The sequence below is a fragment of the Ptychodera flava genome, chromosome 15, assembly GCF_041260155.1.
Source record: "Ptychodera flava strain L36383 chromosome 15, AS_Pfla_20210202, whole genome shotgun sequence".
NCBI classification, from domain to species: domain Eukaryota; kingdom Metazoa; phylum Hemichordata; class Enteropneusta; family Ptychoderidae; genus Ptychodera; species Ptychodera flava.
In genome coordinates, this window is record NC_091942.1 from 5,658,446 (window position 1) to 5,678,095 (window position 19,650).

The 19,650-nt window shown below is 36.9% G+C and overlaps 2 protein-coding genes across 4 annotated transcripts in view; one reads left to right on the forward strand and one right to left on the reverse strand.

Annotated features, from left to right (window-relative positions):
* LOC139150987 (bone morphogenetic protein 1-like) overlaps positions 1–8,592 on the reverse strand; it is a 90,867-nt gene extending 82,275 nt beyond the window's left edge. Inside the window, exons 1-3 of one of the 2 annotated variants that reach the window (XM_070723494.1) lie at positions 8,334–8,592; positions 4,180–4,379; positions 1,338–1,455 (exon numbers count right to left, since the gene is read on the reverse strand). In XM_070723494.1, the coding sequence (XP_070579595.1) occupies positions 1,338–1,455; positions 4,180–4,357 (296 nt within the window). In that variant the 5' untranslated portion in view covers positions 4,358–4,379; positions 8,334–8,592. The remainder of the gene's footprint in view (positions 1–1,337; positions 1,456–4,179; positions 4,380–8,333) is intronic. The other variant, XM_070723493.1, reaches the window with a different exon arrangement.
* LOC139150989 (pantetheinase-like) lies at positions 50–18,177 on the forward strand. Of its 2 annotated transcripts, XM_070723501.1 has the most exons (4): positions 50–116; positions 1,344–1,403; positions 12,855–13,112; positions 14,440–18,177. In XM_070723501.1, exons 3-4 carry the CDS (start codon positions 12,888–12,890, stop codon positions 15,739–15,741), a joined length of 1,527 nt encoding a protein of 508 aa, XP_070579602.1. In that variant the 5' UTR covers positions 50–116; positions 1,344–1,403; positions 12,855–12,887; the 3' UTR covers positions 15,742–18,177. The 2 variants fall into 2 exon arrangements, with proteins under 2 accessions (XP_070579602.1, XP_070579601.1); XM_070723500.1 differs by lacking the exons at positions 50–116; positions 1,344–1,403 and adding an exon at positions 8,052–8,398.
* The last annotated feature ends 1,473 nt before the right edge of the window (positions 18,178–19,650 follow it).

The window sequence follows — 19,650 nt, forward strand, 5'->3', positions numbered from 1 at the left end:
TAAGTTGGAAAGTACATGGTGCAGTAATTGGCCAGATCAGCATACTCTGTTTAACACACGCAATTACTGTTTCTCAGCACGGGGGAAATGAGATATGTTACAACTTTGCTATACCGGTATGTACCATTGCATCTACCTTTGAACAAAATAACATGTCTGTTTTCATATCTATTAATTATTGATATGAAATCAGGCATTCTAGATGAAAACTTTTCACTTGTTCCCATTCCTGGTATACCACATTCCGGGACTACATTGCATTGTCTTATAATGCACCAGTCGCAGCAAATTTTGACAAATTTATTCATTACTTTAGTTTTGAATGGCAACTACAGTTTCTTGTTCTTTTTCTGAATTGATACACTGCATTCAGCTTCTAAACTTGGTCTATACACGTGTAAATTGCATTGTTATTGTTGACAAGTGAATTCTGGTCTGAACTACAACTCAAAAGTAAACAATAGCAATGCATCTTACACAAGTAGACACTCCGTTGGGGAGCTAAATAGTGAGTGTTTCAACACGCCTTGGGGAGTACAGCGTGAACATGCAATTGATGTACAAAACAAAAACAGTGAAAAAACTCATGAAAATTTTCTGCTACTGACCTTTTAGTCATGGATTTAAAATAGCACATAATAAATGAAAACTTTTCACTCGTTTTCATTTCTTGTATACACCACATCTGATAAACTGAACTCAATGAATACTTCTATGACCACCAAAAGACAGTGTTTTTGATAAGGCTGGTACCCTGGTAAATGTTACCAGGGTTCCCCCGGGGTTCCCCAGTCATTTTACCAGGGTTCCCCTTGGTACCGGTGTATCAATGCAATCAGATTAGGGGACAGCAGAAATGTTACTGGGATTTCCAAATCATTTATTAATATTCCAAACCTTAGCAAAAACACTGAAAGAGCACTGAACAATTGCAAATCCTAGAAGGTGTGATTTTACATGACATTAAACTTGTCCAAAGATGGAAAATAGAGGACTTCAAGCTGTGAAACTTTAGACGTGCAGGCTCAGTTTCATGTCAAGACTGTTGTGTTATTGGTTCGTTTTCTTTGAAGGAAAACTGAATAGGTTACGGTTGAGAATAAATAAATAAGAACAGTTTATTTGGTCAAGAGTAACATATTGCAGCTCTAAGCTCTGTAACCCTTGATGTTTGGCCACAGTATCAGATAATTCATGACGATGTTTAAATGATGGAAACTGTGACATTTGCCACCAGAAATGTGTACCACATGGTAAATCCCATTGCACTATACATTGTATTTTCAAACAGTCACACTTTCGTACTCTAATCAACGATACAATACGTTCTCTCTTACCCACAGCTTCCAAGAGCAAATTCTACGTAGTCCTTTTCCGTTGTCCAATTGACAAATCGGATGCAGGTATGTTCTTCCCAGTGAGCTATTGCATTTAGAATAACTGTCCAAAAATAACCTGTACGTATAGATAATGAATTGAGAAAACATAAAATTTCCCTTGGTTTGTGAAGTTATCATTCATTCATCTCCCAAAAAATTTTATGTTTAAACATCTCACTTTTGTTGATATGTTCATATCAGAACAAAGCAGAACAAAGTAATATACATACAAATATGTATAAGTACAAATGTACATGGATCATAGACAGTAGAGGCTACTGTCTATGTATAGATCTACATCTACCAGTATGTCTGTGTCTGTCTCTCTTTCTTTCCATATTCTGCGTATACATGTATGTATAAGCCTAAAACTTGTCACTAAAAATCATACACAACAATCATTGAGTAAAAATATAGTAAATTGTAATCACAGCAAACATTAATGGCATATTGATGATATAGTGACACAGCTGAGCTAAGAACTTTTACTGTAATTCGATTCCATTAAAATTATTCATTATTCAAGTTGTGCACTCATTTCGATAATTTGTGTGAAAACTGAAAATTTATAACTTTCTATCCCAGCCACTGCAATTGTGTTTTGTTCAATAAACATTGACCGGAAAGTGTTTGGAAAGTGTCTCCACTGCTTTCAAACCTGTTTTGCCAATTTTGATGATAAAGTGGCTAAAGGTTTCTGTATAGTTTCCCTTCATAGGCTGTTGGTGTTTGATTTTTGCATAGTGAAAAAAAGCTTCGGTTCATGGGAATGGGGTGTTTGATTTTTACACAGTGTTGTGAAGTGAAAAGAAACCTTTGGTTCATGGGAATGGAATTTGGAAGTAACTTGTTTGGTGGCATTGGTAGAGCTCTATCAAGGTCTGTCATGTCTGAGTTTGAACGAGTCGGGTGATTTACAAAGGTGTGATTGTAAGACGACGTGTCTGTACTTGATAATTGCTCTCTGCAAGCTGTAAACCCTTTGGGAAGTTTGTATCAGTTTGATCTATGGATGAAGTTTTCACTGAAATTTTTCATCAAATATTGGAACGGCGAGGTGCAGTCGATTAGTGTTAGACTGTAGCGACAATGATTGTTCTGAATCTGTCTGTAAAGTTGGGGTTAAGCTTTAATAATATGCAAAAATTTTCCATGACAACACCAATTGTGAAAGAGTACTTTAGTGCTACATTATTTCTCAGTTATATGCCACAGTGGCTCCTTTGATGGTTCATGGGTATGCACATAGCTTCAAGAAAAAGTGCAAACTATAGAAAATCAAGGTAAGACATGCATGGACACCATGATTTACCAGAAGCAAATCAGAAACATGGTATGGAAGCAAAAATAACAAAAGTATATAGAAAGAAAATTACAAAAGTATATAATTTCTTGCTGTACTCCAAAATCATATCCTTACATGTGGTTAAGGTATAGTTGTGCACATCAAAAATGAAAGATTTCAACTTTTGCTCAAACTTTCCTAAATGAAACTTTTAACCATTCTCTTACCAAATCAACAATAAAAATCAGGGTTCACCATGCAAAATTTGGTACTAGAGAGAAAAATTAACTAAGATTCCCCGATTTTTGAAATTCAAAATGGTTGCCATCTCTTTATTAACTCTACGGGAAAAAATAAAATTTTTGATTTTGGAAAAACGAAGACAATGAAAACTTTTCTTTCACCAAGAGCTTTAAAATGAGCCCCAACAAGTGGTAGATCAGAAGAAAATTGATAAAATTTGAAAGCCCAACTATCTGTCCGAGGCGCTTTCTACCTTAACTTGTCAACAAAGTCTGTATACCTGCAATGTTCGATCATTGTCAAGTGAATTCTAGTCCAGACTAGGAATCATTCATCAGCAAAAGCAATGAGTGCTTATTGTTTAAGTTGCATTTTGTTCTTTAGGCAAAGACTTTGAAATTCAACATACCAACAGGGAGAGAGGATAATGAAATGTATGTTATTGAAGTTGAACAGAACACACCTAAAAAATGAAAGACTTGAAATTTTCCTCAAGAAATCTTTAAATAATTCTCTTTCAAAATCAAGAACAAAAATTGGGATTGACCACTCAAAGGTTGGTACTAATGAAGAAAATTACCCAACATTTATCAATATTTGAAATTCAAAATGGCTGCCTGTGTTATCGACATATCTGTTTGGGGGAATTTAAAATTCCTGATTTAGCTGTAACTTTTGACAATTTTTTGATTATGTTTGTTTATAATTTCTTGTCCTACTTCTTAAAGCAAGTTGAGATAACACAGTGTTGAGCTTGTTAACTCTATGTGTAGACTGCATATTATTGGTGACAAATGAATTTTGGTCAAAGTAGAATTCAAATGTAAATAGTAATAATGCACTTCACAAGTTGACATTAAAAAGGAAGACAGTGAAATGATCATCAAAGGTTTAATAAACTGGCCCTCAAAAACAAGGAAACAAAAGAAGTTAATATATTTAAGAATTTACAATGATTAATTTGAAACATGAAGATGAAAAATATTCACATGCAAAAAGTACCACATGTATTGATAACAGTGTATCAGCAGGGCTCTCTAAAAGGGGATTTTGAGGGGTGAGCACGGCACCCCTCTGTTTTAATGCAAATTATGTATTGTTATGTACATTGTATATAGGTTGCCCCTCTGTTTTCCTACTATCGAGTACACTGATCAATATCATTACAAGTGGACTGCATCCATTCCCCTCCTACCCCTGCTTTAACACAAACTGTCAATTTTGATTTAAAAATTTGTTGTCCTATAGAAACCAATGTTACAAACCACTTACTTTTCAAGTGTCTGTTTATTTTGAAAGGTACAGTGGCATTAGGCCACTTCAGTTCCGGTAGACTTGTTACAGCTCTCCTGTGCCTCAGTTCATGCCGCAAAAAATGATGTTGTATATATTCTTCTACCGGTATTGAAATATCACCTTCTATGATTACATTGTCTGCAAAATGAAACATGAATGAAGATAAAATTTGAAATCTGAAAGAAAAAAAAGATGATAAAATTTTATGTTAAGAATGTTAAAAGATGTGTTTTGCGTTCCCATAGATATTTTTCATACAGGTTATTTACTAACAGTATAAGTCATTTTTCTCGTTTGCTTTTTAGTGGCCCAGTCAAAAACCTTGATATTATAATGATTCAGTCCTTTGAATTTATAACAGAAAAATTTCCCCCTCCCCCTCACCAAAAAAAAAACAAATGTACAAAGTTCACTATGATTTGAACAAAACTGACTAAGGAAACTTAACGAACCTGCATACCAAATTTCAGAGCAATTGGACAAGTTATATCGGAGAAATAATTTTTCCCAAAAACAAAGAAAATTGCCCCCAAAAATATATGTATGAAATTTCTCCACAATTTGAATAAATCTGACTTAAGGTAGAATGTGCCTCAGAGACAGATGTTCAGACTCTAAAACTTTTACAATTCTTTTCTGATCTACCACTTGTGGGATTTCATTTTAAAGCTCTTGGTGTAAAAAAACTTTTCATGGGTTTAATTTTTCGGAATTTGAAAATTTTACTTTTCTCAATAGAGTTCACACAAGGATGGCGGCAATTTGGAATTTTAACTATTGGTAAATCTTGGGTTATTTGTTTCTCTAGTATTCTGACCCCTATTTTTATTCTTGATTTTGAAAGAGAATGGTTGAAAGACTCCTTAAGGAAAGTTTGAGCAAAAGTTTAAATCTTTCACTTTCAAGGCATGTACTACCTTAACCCTTTCACCACCATGGTTTGTCCGAAATCCATTGTTTTCTATGGTAAAGTTGGACCTGTATACAGGGAACTGGGGGTGAAAGGGTTAAGTCATCCCTGAGAACCTACCTTCACATCAAATTTCAGAGCAATTAGACAAGCACTTTAAGAGAAGTGGTTTTTTACCTGACAGGAGAAAAATAGTCTCAAAAATACAAATATGCAAATTTCACTTCGATTAGAATGAAGCAAAGTAAGGTCACTCCAAGGAATTTGCATGCCGAATTTCAAAGCAATCAGACCAACAATTTAAGACAAGAAGTCACATGCTGACGGACAACTGACAGACTGAAATCTGGACGATTGACCATCAGCCTACATGTATCTGGTACATGTTAGCTCCTCGTCACTGACAGCAGAGCGAAATATGAATGCATGACTCCAAAGCAGATGTTACAACCAACAAATTTACCTTTAACTTGGTCCTCTTAGGGGAGAACAATTTGATTGGGGGGGGCTGGAGGATTTTTGGAGAAAAAATTGTCCGGGGGGGGGGGGGGGGGGGGGGGAAGAAGAAGGAAAAAAACTGATCCAGTAATGTCGTGAGAAAAAATGATGATAGCCGATCAAAAGAAATAAAAATTGTCACAAAATTTGGAAAATCTGCTCCTCATTCTCTGGAGGTGTGCTAACATTTTCAAAACAGAAGGGGAAGTGTCCAATGTGTTTTTGGCAGTATTTGTGATATAAACACACAACAAAAGTTAGGTCAAATCTTGTTACAAAAAAGGCTTTTGTTGGTATGCTATGTCCTGACAAACACATTTCATGGTTTATGTTGCAATAAAAAATTCATTTGAGACAATCCTTTGTTATACTAAATCTCTGTTCTCTAATTTAATGTCATCTGTCCTGGGCTCATATAGAATACTATTTGTTATATTTAGATATGCAGTTGTTGACCAGTGACATGTAATTAACACAAGAACCCCATATTAAAAAACTGGTAATCATAAAAAAAATTGCATTGCGTCATGTGGGAAAAAATACTGATGCAGGACATACAAGAGAAAAAAAATTGCTGCCACAGTGGTGGGGAAAATTTGCTGCCATACCCAGTTCCTCCACCCCCCTAGAAATCAAACGGTTCTGCCCTTAGGGCCCGATGTAGGATCAAATCACCCACTACCCAGGAGGACTAGCAGCTGAGTTCATTTTTAGTAGTTCTAAATGAAATCTACTAGTCCTGGTCAAGCAAAACCAAACTCATTTGCTAAGAACTATCTCCAAAACTGCTTTTAAGTTTGGATGAACACAGGTTCTGCCAGAATTACCCTTTTTGCCATAACATGTAAATAGGCATAGAAAAATGGATTTTCCCCTTAAACAAATATTCAAATATTACTAATAATTTAAGTTTATCTAAATATGTCATATCTATGGGTGTCACACTGCAATGATTTCAAGATCATTCATTACCAATTCTCCACAATATGTTCAAATAAGGGGGATTTGCATAAAGCTATTTTAGAGTGAACACCACAGAGTACGTTTTCTTCGTAGGCAACTACCACAGTCCACTGTGGTAATAGTTTTCTTGGGATTTAAGTCACTTCCGTCATTTGTACTGCTCTGTAATTTGTAATGTCATTTGCTGTTCATTCATTCATTGTGGACTATGCCTTAAAGATTTCCATGACAAGTACCGGTAATTAATTCACCTTTGACATTTAGCAGATACCCATTCATCCCTCTCGCTGGAGTCGGTTACAAGCTTAACTAGGGGGCTGGCAATTCCATGGGGGGGGGCTTCAAAGAATATTTTTAAAGATCTCAAAGGGAATTCCTTTAAAAACATTTAGGCATTGTTGAAAAGAAGACAATCAATACCCAACACTCCCTCTCCCAATAAATATTCATGAGTGAGCATCTATATCTTATGGCACCTCATTCAATCTTGAATGTGCCCTCTATGACCAAGTTATCACCGCGTCTTACTCAATCTTGGTACACCTATTGAATGCAATAGCATTGTGGCATTTAACACAACTGCCAGAACACTACCAAACACTGGTCTGACTTGAAAAATAACTGTTCAATCATTGATTTAATTGATAATTGATTTATCTATTCATCCTACATAAAACACACAATAGTAAGCAGGTCTACAGAAATGACAGAATGCTAGTAATGTACTGAAAAGTAAAATTCAATGAAATTGTACTTAATACTCTTTTTATTCTCAGTTATGATTGCTTACCTTAGAATTTCAAGCAGTATTCTTATTCAATTTTTATGACAATCCATTGACAGACTGAGAGAGGTATCCATCCACCAAAACTTGAAATTTACTATATCAAGACTAACCTGCTTATCACTTTAAATAACATGCATTGCTTCGGTAATTCATAAACTTTTTCTGTGATTTGAACAAGAGCAAGTTAAGTTCTGCAGACTCTAATTTGCAATGTCTACACTATATATTATGGGAAATAATTTTAGTTTACTTTTCTGCTTCAGCATTTTGAGATGGAGAGCAAAAGTAAAAATATGAGCAGAAACAAAAACAATGCATCGCCACAGTAAACTGGGAAAAACTATGCAGGCATTTCCATGAATAAGCAATAGCTTTAGTAGATGCAGTAGTAAATGGTTGAAAAAACGTCTCACTCAATTTTCCCAACCCTCCCCGCCCGTGTCCAAGGTTTGACCCTTATTACAATGGTTCATCCTTGAAGGCAAGGTCAGGTCACGTATTTCTCTCTTTTTGAGAGCAAAGCGATACTTTTACAGACGAATGTCAATAATCACCGGAAAATATCGATTGCACCAGAAGGCGACCACTCTTATACAATGCGTGTGTCGCCTGCAATTTGACAGCTCTTTCCGTAAACTTTTTTTTCCATATGAACGAATCGAATGCTCGATATACACACACAACCGCGCATGCGAGGTAGACCATCAAGACAAGCTGACGGCGCGTTACAGTGGGAGACGTCGGCTTGACGCTGGCGGAATCAGATGAAACGTTCGTGTTTACAGTGATTTGACCTACCGATTCTCGGAGCTTTACAGAGTCACATTCAATTGATAAACAACGGAAGACCGCACTGGGTATCCCTGGGGCTGTAAACATTCCCTGAAACACAATAACCGAGTTTTTAAATCTGATTGCGAGAACGCAGAAGTAATAGTGTGGCGATATACTGTGTACATAATTTTGCCTTACCATCACTGCACGGATCACCTGAGTTGACATCTGGCTGGCCGCTCGCTGCACACGTCGCTAGAACGGTAAGTAGGGTTACGAGATGGAAAAACATCTTGGCTTCCGGAATATGAATTATATCCACCACAGACAGAGATAACTACACTTTCATCAGTTCGTAAACATGCATTGCTCTTGTGTCCGTAGCGTGGGCACTAACGCACCGGCAAAACTGTTTGGTCGGACAAAAGACCATCTATTGTCGTTTGTTCGTACGTTATTTGCTCAATATGCAGACATAGTCGTCCAGATTCAGGGTTTCCGGCGCGGCGCGGCGCGGAGCGGTCCCGAAATTGAAAACCAATCGGTATAAATAAACCCTTTCACTGTTTGCTTACATACCTTTGAGCAATTTAGAGGGCAGCACAAAGGGCAAACAGGGGATCCAGAACAAAGTAACTAGGGGAGAACCATTTGATTTCTGGGGGGGATATGGAGGATTTTGAGAAAAAAAAATTTGTTGCAAGGTGTGATAGAAGAAAAAAAAATTTGATCCCGTCATGGCCTGAGAAAAAATAAATTGTCATAACATACAGAAGTGAAAAAAAAAATTGTCACAATGCACCAGAAATTAGCAAAATTTGGAAACCATATTCTCATGTATTCTTTGCCGGCGCGCCGCCATAGGCGGCGCATATGTTTTTACCACAAGCAATTCTTATGTTGTTTTCTTCCTAGCACTTATGATATAAGCATACACTACATAGGTCTACTTTACACCTCAGTACACTCAATGTTTTCCTTCCCTTCTCTGACCCAAGAAGTCATATTTCAGGATTTCTGTTGCAATATCTCAATGGCATAGGCACTATCTAAAGGGGACCATTTGACTTCTGTAAATTGTGAAAATTCAAAACACAAGACAGGAGTCAATAAACTAGTGTTAAACCAATATATTATTCTCTCTCAATATAAATATGTTAGAAAGATGTACCTTGACAATGAAAAATTGAGAAACAACAAATATAATGAAATACAATGTGTGAGCCTTGTTTCTCTGACCACAAAAGATAACATCTTCCCTGAGAACTTACATCTATGCTTGGTCATGTTAATCATAATATGACACCAGACGTCGGATCGCTCACTATAGAGTCCGTCAATAGTGGCGAACTTTCTCAATAACTAATCTGGCACAAGAATGACGATGACAATGTAAAAAATATCAGTGTTCAATGTCATTTTCAAAGAGTTTTACCAAGTGCAAAATAAACTGAAACTCCTCTCAGATTGCACCATTAAACACATAAATTTCTCAAAATTTCCAATACGAGAGGGGGAACCCCCTCTTCTCTCTTGCTCTCCCCCTTGGGGTATTCTAACAGTTTCACTTAGTAACAAAATTAAAAAACACCTCTCCGATTGCACCAGACTGCACCATTGCACACATCAATATCTTAAAAATTTCCATGCAAGATAGGGGAAAGCCCCTGTGACACTCTCCCCTAAGCCTCTCGCATGTTCTTCCCCTGTACTTTCAAATTCTGCCCGGTCAGATATCCTTGTGAAAACCCTGTCATAATACCCATCCAAACCAAACAATATACTATATTGTTAGATACTGCGTGAGCTTTTATATCTTTATTTTATTTTGACTTTGAATTTCATTTTGATGTGTTCACCTTTTTTGAACCATCATGAGATAACTGATGATAGTGTAGCAGGGTACATTAGGATTTGAAAGGTCTTTACTGTTGCTGTATTTTGTAAATTTTACAATTACATGTATTGGTATTTAACTTTTCTAAGTGGGGGGGGGGGGGTCAGTCAAAATTTCAGAGTTAGAGAGGGAGGTTACTCAAATTCATCAGGGTTGGCGAGGAGGGGGGTTCACTTGAAATTTTGGAGTTTCAGGCCATAAATAATGACAGTTCCCTTATATACAACGCATTACAAACTTGATGACCAATAAAAAAAAATTTGCACTGCTACTCCATTTGAAAAAAAAAAATTGATGCAGGTCAGACAGTAGAAAAAAAAATTGCTGTCACTCTGACAGGAAAAAAAAATTTGCTCCCATACCCATTTCCTCCATACCCCCCCCCCCAGAAATCAAATGGTTCTCCCCCTACGAGATGATCCTTCACTAACACGGCCCATTTCAGGACACCATTACCACCAGGGCAGTACGTGTCACCATACCGATGGGAAACAGATTTAATACTGATCAGAAAAGGGTTAGAGGTGGGCCCCAGGCATGCTAGGGTTGGAATGGTGGACGAATATTTGGCAATCACTGGCTACGGGGTCCAGATAAGTTCACATGTACACAGTTCCACCGCAAGCAGCTTGGAAAGCTTTGACAATGTTACGCCATAGTTCTGGTCATGCTTTGGGTACTTCCTGGAAAATATATTTGCTGCGTTGTCTTGCCAGCTGTTTTTGAGGTTTCTAGACTTATTAAAGGACAATAATTTTATCAGTCAATGTCATCAGTCAGAAGGCTAGGCCAAGCAACATTGTGTGTGCCAACTTACTCAGCATATTGAAAGATAATTGTTTGTAAAACCACAATCAGTATATAACATATGTTCTAAAGTTGTCCGACATCTTGCAAATCGATGTACTATGTTAAAACTTGACTACTTGAAAACCTTATTTATTACATGGGCTCACAAACATTGTAGATAGAAGATTTGGGGGAATTTACGCCAGACGTAAGTGAAAAACTGTCAGGTACAATGGATGAAATCCATCATGATCATCTTGTGTTAACTGGTACATTGTATCCCATGGCGTATCAAGATAATATTCCTACACTAAATCATTCTGGAAGTTTTGTCATTAGCAACACAGTACATGCATGTTAAGATGATAAACATGCCCAGATTGGTAATTTACAAATTGTTTATGTCCTCACTACAAACGCTGTGGTCAATGTCAAGGGGCCTTTGGCATGTTGCAAGTTCCAGTCGATGATATTGATCATACTTTTCATATGACTTCAAGAAGGGTTCAATTGAGTCCAGTTGGCTTTAATCTTTTGTTGGAGTCATAGAACGCCTGAAGATAAGTTCAGACCTCACAAAATACATCATGTGACTTTATAGTCATTTGATGTAGTAATATGTACTCGCAGCTCTTTTTTCAACAATCAGCTCAGACCTCGAGGGCTACAGTAGTAATAAGGTCTGAGGAATATGTAATGAATAAACAGAGTATGTAGTGAATAAACGAAGTATCTAATGAGGTCTAAAATTATCCCAACAGACCATTAAAATGCATTTCCAAATGTATATGTTGGTGGCTTTTACTGCATGTTGCTGCCAGGTAATACTTTATTTACAATTAAGAACATTTTTGGATTTTTTTTTTGAATTTTGCATATTTATTTTCCAATAGAACAGGAAAAAAAATGGAAAAAAAAATACAGACACATTAAGGATTAGTAAATTGGGTATACTAAAAAAAGTATCATACTAATCGAGTCCAGCCCCCTACCATTAACAATTGCTGAATCTATCATTTTGCCATAGAGTGCCATGTTGAACATTGTGACCTATCCTCAGTATTTGAAATAAATTCTATATCAATGTTAATACATAAATTATAAAACTTTGAGGTAGAATAAACTATACATGACCAAAACTGCTGGTGTGTTAAAATGCAACCATTTAACATTGGTGATAACATCAAAATTTCTCATGGCTCTGCAACGAATGCATACATGTACCTGCCATGTAACATGCTTTCCACATGTACTTTCATCTTCTGCAGTGAATTTCAGAGGCATGTATCCAAAGATTCAAAAATGGATATTGCTTTAGGGACAACCAAATTTGATATCAATCACTATCAGTATTCAGTATAAGTACCGGGTAGATGTACATTTGCTGCCATCTCGTAAACACAGACCATGTTTGAGTTTGAAGTTGAAAGCTGAGATTCTGATCAACAGAGGTTCTGAATACCTTCATATAAAGGGAAATTCTCAAAACTGTGCATCAACTCTTCATCTTTATTATAGCTGGTTTGGTTTGATATCTCCATGAACAGCCAACTCCAAATCAACATACTTTGCTTCATCGATCTCAGAATTGTTGCAGCAACTTTGGAGTCATGCCAAACACTTCTTCAAGCAGCTAGAGCCATTCAGCTTGCCATCGGATGTCCTTATAATAAACATGATCGTACATAGTTAAAACTAACTTTTGAAGAACGAGGTCACTCGTCGGTCACAGTCCAGTTCACATCAAATTCAGCATGATAAAATGCTGTATGTGCAGGGTCCATCTGGATAAAACAATTTATGGCAATAGTTACCTTATATATATATACAATGAACTTGTAAATGGTCACTCTGTTGACAGACAAGAGGCACATGAATAGAAAGACCCTAATGCATTAGTGTAAGTTGTTTCAAAATGATTATATTACAGTGTTGAAATGTCTTCATGCAACTTCACTGTACCCATTGTGTACCAGATAATATATTTGATTCTCATTTCACCTTCCTGACTTTTTAACTGTGCATGCTTTCAGGTGGCCTGACAAGCTGAAACACCAAATTCCACCATGAGGAACCACTTTATAGGAGTTTTGACGGTCTTCCTGACTGCTGTTCTCAGACGACACGATGGCGCTCTACTCAGGGACAATGGCTACATAGCTGCGGTGTATGAACATGTACCTGTGTCAGACCAAGATACACACCATGTCCCGTCACGAGAAAAAGCTGTCAAATGGATGAATCTTAATCTAGATGTGTACAAAGTGCAAGCCAAGCTTGCATCATCCAAGGTAAGACGGAAAATGTTGTTTTTGCGCAGAAATGTGAAAGATAAAGAAGATAGGAAAAAATCATCAATGTTACCGAGTTTAAAACCCAAATGGCTATATCTTTTTGCATTATTTTTCAATAAGTTGTTTTAAAATTATATGCACAAAATGCATACTGAAGTGTGACGACAGAATGTTTTTCAAACATGGCAATGAACTCACTAACATTTTAATGACAATATAATTCTTGAGTTGCAATTCAAATATGACCGCTGGAAATATATATGTAAGCACCTGAATTTACTCAACGAAATCCATCAGTGAGGATTTAAAGTAACATTCTTGAAGACAATATGGCTTAGTGTCAGGAATCCCAAGCATCTCCCTGAGATTGGACAATGCATTCTTTGGTAAGGAAATGCAAAAAGATACCGTACAACTATAAGGAGATGCCACTGGTCCAGTATTACTTTTGAACAGTGATATTTACAGTAGTAGTTCTTTGGTTTTTAGTGAATATTTAAATTTTCAGTGAACTTGTTCATAAGTTACATCTTATAATTAACACGATTGGAACTAATTTGGGATGATTGGATCTTCATAATTTTCAAATTTCTCAAAAGCGTTAGATGCCGTATAGCTGAATGTTGTAATATTACAAATTACTCATAAAAACAAGTGTGTAACTTAAAAAGAAAAGTAGATTAGATTACATTTGCAGCTTAAACTGACCTTACTTGACCATCCAATTATCCCAAATTCGTTCCAATAATGTTAGTTCAAATTTGTGTCACCTTTCATTGTCCAAGCAGGGTTTTTTTTCACTTTTGGCAATAGTATTCACTGTCACCAAGGTTACCTGATCAAATCATGTAACTTTCCTTCAGAGTATCAACACATAGAAGGGATCTCCTATCCAAGCAGTGTTACCTTATTTCAATCATGAATCGGTATATCTCTATTGTCCATCGTCACAATGAAACACTCTACAAATTTAAGTAAATGAACCAATGATAAAGCAATAGTGCAAGTTTTCACAGTAAATAATGAAAAATTGTGCTTTGTTCCTACAATTAAAAGTCTCAGGGGGTTTAGAGAGAACAATGCAATGAAAATAGCTCCTGGCAGAATTTTTTATCACCAGTATGGATTTCAAACTTTTTCAAATCTTCACTGTGTAAACAGATCAACAAAATTAAGTAGCAGTTACTGTAGTATGCCTACATGATGTACATGTGAATGAAACAAATGACAGACACTACATGTACATATACTACCAAAGTTGTAAAAGAATTACAAGAATTATTTTCTTCATTTTTTTTATTTCATAATTCTTCTTTTTCCACAGGGTTCACAGATAATTGTTTTCCCAGAATATGGATTATTTGGATTTGGGCATGATCGCAACACAATTCTTCCCTTCCTGGAGACCATACCTTTCCCTCACACCAAGCATGTGAATCCATGTGATGATCCCATACGATACAACGCCACAAAAGTGCTGCGGAGACTTAGCTGCATCGCCAAAGAGTACAGTCTAGTGGTTGTTGCAGGCATGGGGGCAGTGACTTACTGTGACCGATCAGAAGACGTGTACTGTCCGTCAGACGGTCGGTATCAGTACAACGCTGCTGTTGCTTTTGATGTGGGTGGGACGCTTGTTGGAAGATACTACAAGATCAACTTGTTTGGGGATGAGAAGAATACTTTTAATCCAGGAGGGACAGATAAGACAAATTTTGGAGTCTTCCACACTGCGTTTGGATCTTTTGGTTTGATAATCTGCTACGATATGCTCTTTTCAGAGCCTTCACTCAAGTTGATTTACGATGAAAGTATCAAGAATATTGTTTTCCCAGCAGCGTGGTTTGACGGGCTACCAACATTAACAGCGGTGAATATCCAACAAGCCTGGGCGATGGGACATGGTGTCAACCTGTTAGCATCTAATGTTCACATGCCAAACGAGGGCGCCACAGGGAGTGGTATTTACAATGGACTTAATGGTGCGGTGAAGTACCACTATGACATGGCTACCAACAATGGCCAGTTACTGATTGGCTGGGTGCCGACCATCAAGGGTGACCATCGATGTTGCACCAATGCTGACCGGACTTCAGCGTCCAAAGAGACAATAAACTCGCCACTGAAATGGACCAACGAGGCAGAGGACACCTTCTACGGTATCCTTGACAATGACTTGTATACTTTTGTGCTTCTAGAAGAAGACCATGGCAGTACATCAGTTTGTGACGGGTGGCTGTGCTGCAATGCTTCATATACCAAATACCCTGCAAATTATTCCACAGAAGTCTATGCCTTGGGTGTCTTTAATGGTTATCACTCTGCCTACTCAAAGTTTTACCTCCAGGTCTGTGTCCTGCTGAAGTGTGCTGGTGACAGCCCTTCAAAATGTGGGTCTCCAGTCAGCACAGCTTCGACCATCTTTGAAAAATTAAGCCTCTCTGGCAACTTTGACCACGGCGTTTATTTGTTTCCGATGGTGCTCAACAATAACGTAGTGCTACCGCCAATCTCAAGATGGAATTCAATCTACCCATATGACCATGTATGGATTGATGGCACCGTACACGATCCACTAGTCTCAGCAGCCATTTATGGACGATGGTTCGAAAGGGATCCAAAATGAAAGGAAACTTTCCTTCATCCAAATATTACATCTTCAGAATTGAATTTATTTATCAGACAACACAGACTTCTGTATTTGCACAGAAAATTGATTTTAACAATTGTGAACATCACAAAGTATATTTTCAGAATGAAGTAGTCTTGTAATTTTGTATCAAAGTAGAGCTATTGGTGCAAATACAACATTTTTGATCAATACATTTTTAACTTGCAATCAAAATATCTTTGTGTCTGTGACTCTATCCAAGAGCTTCAAAGAAAGTGGAGAAACTTAAGAAAATGCTCATTTTCTGAGAGGTAACTAAATTTTGCAAAACAGTAACAAATAAATAACGTAGGAAATGCTTCCTATTTTGTTTTTAAAAAAGGGAATGAAATGGAAGTTTTCTGTAAGATGTCCAGGAATATTATGTTCCTCCTTAATTCCTTGGTCATCTGACCCTCAGAAATCAGGGATTATCTTTACAGAAAAGAGTGCTTCTAAATAATATGTGTGGTCTTGCTGACATTTTAACTCTTTGAGCGCCAAAGTCAATTTTTTTCGCCAGTATAAAAGTTAGCCCGGTCAATTTTTTCTAGATTTTGCCAAAATTTTGATAAAAACAGCTCGTAAAGAAATGTGAAGTCCATTTGGTCCAAATTTTAAAAGCAGAAAGAGTTATGAAAAATTGGTAAAATGTTGCACAAAAATTTTGGTCAGAAAAATTCTAGCACTCAAAGGGTTAACCCTTCCACCCGTGTTTTCCTGTGTAGAGACCTGACTTTTCCATCGACAACAATTGGGTTTGGAGATACCATAGTGCTGAAAGGGTTCAAGTAACTACAGAATCGCTTCCAGCATCAGAAAACCGATGCCCAATGAGTAGCTGTATTATCTACCCTATCCACCCACTCATCACTGTCTACATGCCTTCTTTGTCTGTACATGAATGAATTCAACGAATTGCATCTACAGTGACAGCATAGCTTGATGATAGGCAACAAACCCTGAGAAATTAATTCCAAAATAAACAATGGCTTATAATTATAATGTGATAATAAGTGTTCCACTGAACAATAATTTTAAAATAGAATGCTATTGTAAGGGAGCCATCAAAAATATGGCTGGGGGAGGGGTGTTGGAGGAATTTTATCGGAAACTCCAAAATTTTGAGTTCCCCCCCCCCCCCCCCCCCCCTGCCAACCATGATAAATTTGTGTAACCCCCACTCTTTAAGAAATTTTGACTGACCACCCCCACTTATAAAAGTTACATACCAATACATGTATTTGTAAAATTTACAAAAATACAGCACAAAATGACAACAATATACAGATATAAAAGCTCACACACTTAACCAATATCCAACCATATAGTATTGTGTAATTTGGATGTGTATCATGAAAGGGTTTTCACTAGGTTATCTGACTGGGCAGAATTTTAAAGTACAAGGGGAGAACACACAAGATGCTGAGAGGGAAAGCGTCTGAGGGGGCTGTCCCTATCTTGAATGGAAATTTTTGAGGAATTGATCTGTGCAATGCTGAAGTCTGCTCTAATCTAAGTTGTTTTTAATTTTTTTTTCTCTAAGTTAAACTGTTAAAACACCTCAAGAGGAGAGCATGAGAGGGGGATTCCCCCACTTGTATTGAAAAGTTTTAGAAATTGATGTGTGTAATGGTGCAATCTCTCAATTTATTTTGCACTCGGTTAAATTGTTTGAAAATAACGTTGGACACTGACATTTTTATTACAATTTTTGCATGATCAGTGTTCTAGTCACAATATTCAAAAACCAAACCATGACAACACATTTTGTGAAAAATACTCCTGAGTTTGCCAGAGATTGAAGACCAAAGAATATGCAGGAATGGAAAATCTGTGACCTCCTTGTGTTATTTCTCCAGCTGCCAGCTTCTAATGAAAAGCCTGAATACGGTATGGTTAGTTGTCGAAATGGTTATTGAACTGAAGTCAATTATAATATGTTTCTGTGATAATAAAGGATGAATTCACAACAATTCAGTCTTGTCCTAGATCCTGTGAAAAATTTGAGAAATTAATGTGTGCAATGGTGCCATCTGGTGCAATCTGAGAGGTGTTTTCAATTTGTCTTTTACTATTGAAATGGAATAATAATAATAATAATAATAACATTTATTACTTTAAAAAAAAAAACGCTTTACATGTAAAAACATCTCAAAGCGCAGTACAAAACTGTTCTAACAAGATCTAAAAATACTGTTTAAAAAGATGTTGTTATGTAGGTCATTTCCCCCACACTCATCATGACCTGAGTTCAATTAGTCTAGAACATTCTCAAGGTCACTGCCCTTGATGACTCACAACTTTGAATTCAATTAGTCATGTTTGGAATGTTCTGGAAAGTTGATTAGTTGTGTAAGGGAGATAATTTTAGAACAGTAATTAGCATGTCAATAAAAGTTCTAGATTGTTCTTATATGCCTTTATAAAAGGGACGTGCTCAGCTTCCAGTCAGACTTTTGGGATCGTGTCTCTTGTGTGTTACTAAACTCCAGCAGTAGTCATTCTCAAGACTTTTCAAGACCTCACTGCCAACGCTGGATTTATACTGTGGACTTTGTGCAGCTTCAAGCCTGCAAGCCAAAGGACTGTTCATTCATCCGACTGACTGTTACAACTCTGAGACTGGAGCTTTGCCGTCCCAGCTGAGATAAGTAGTCTGTACACTTTTAAAGCTTGTACTCTATCCCTGACTTAGCAATTAGTTTTATTTTCGTAATAAATTTTGTTTAAACGTTAACTGCTGAGTTCACCCTTTTGTTCGTTTTCTCTGCACGTAACAAATTGGGGCTCGTCCGGGAGACGAATATTTTGAGCCGTTTGACAACATTTTGCCTACCTTTTCAAAACTACTATATACTGTGAACTCAGCGAAATTTAATCATGGCGGAATTTAAGCCAGACGAATTTATGGATGACCTTGATCAGGACACATTTAATTCCCTCAGAAAAGACAACCTCATAGCACTGGCAAATTTCCTTAAAGTAGATGTCAAAAGATCTATGCGCAAGCGAGAAATTCAATTCAAGATTGCAAAACATTTAGTTAATTCTGGCCATTTTGAAGAGTCTGCCTTAAAAGATTATGAGCCTGAGTCTTCCTTCGAACTCAAAAAATTAGAATTAGAAATTCAGGCAGATTTGGAGCTTAAAAAATTGGCATTAGAAAAAGAAAAAATACAAATGCAATTACAAATGAAAGAAAAAGAATTGCAAATGGAAGAAAGACAGAAAGAAAAGAAAGGCAGGAAAGATTAGAAATGGAAGAAAGACAGAAAGAGAGGGAATTGGAAATGAAAGAAAAAGAATTGCAAATGGAAGAAAGACAAAGGGAGAAAGAAAGAGAGGAAAAAGAAAAGGAAAGAGAATTAGCTGAACACCGACTGCAGTTAGAAATGAGACGTTTAGAGCTTGGAAAGTCAGGAAAATTCTTCCCTTCAGACAATTTTGACATCACTAAGCATTTCAGGTTAGTTCCCCCTTTCCAAGAAAAGGATGTTGATAAATATTTTCTCCATTTTGAGAAAATTGCTCAGAGTCTGAATTGGCCTAAGGAGTCCTGGTCTATGCTTTTGCAGAGTGCTTTGGTGGGTAAAGCCAGAGAAATTTACATTCAGTTGTCAGTAGAGCAGGCTTCAGATTATGATTCTGTGAAGGAATTAATTCTCAAGGGTTATGAGTTGGTGCCTGAAGCTTACCGTCAGAAATTTAGGGATTGTGAGAAGGTGAAGGATCAAACTTATGTTGAATTTGCTCGAACAAAAGAACAACTGTTTGATCGTTGGTGTTCTTCGGAAAAGGTCAGTCAGAATTATGACAAATTACGACAGCTTGTTTTGATTGAGGAATTTAAAAGGTGCATCCGGAGTGACATCAAGACGTTTA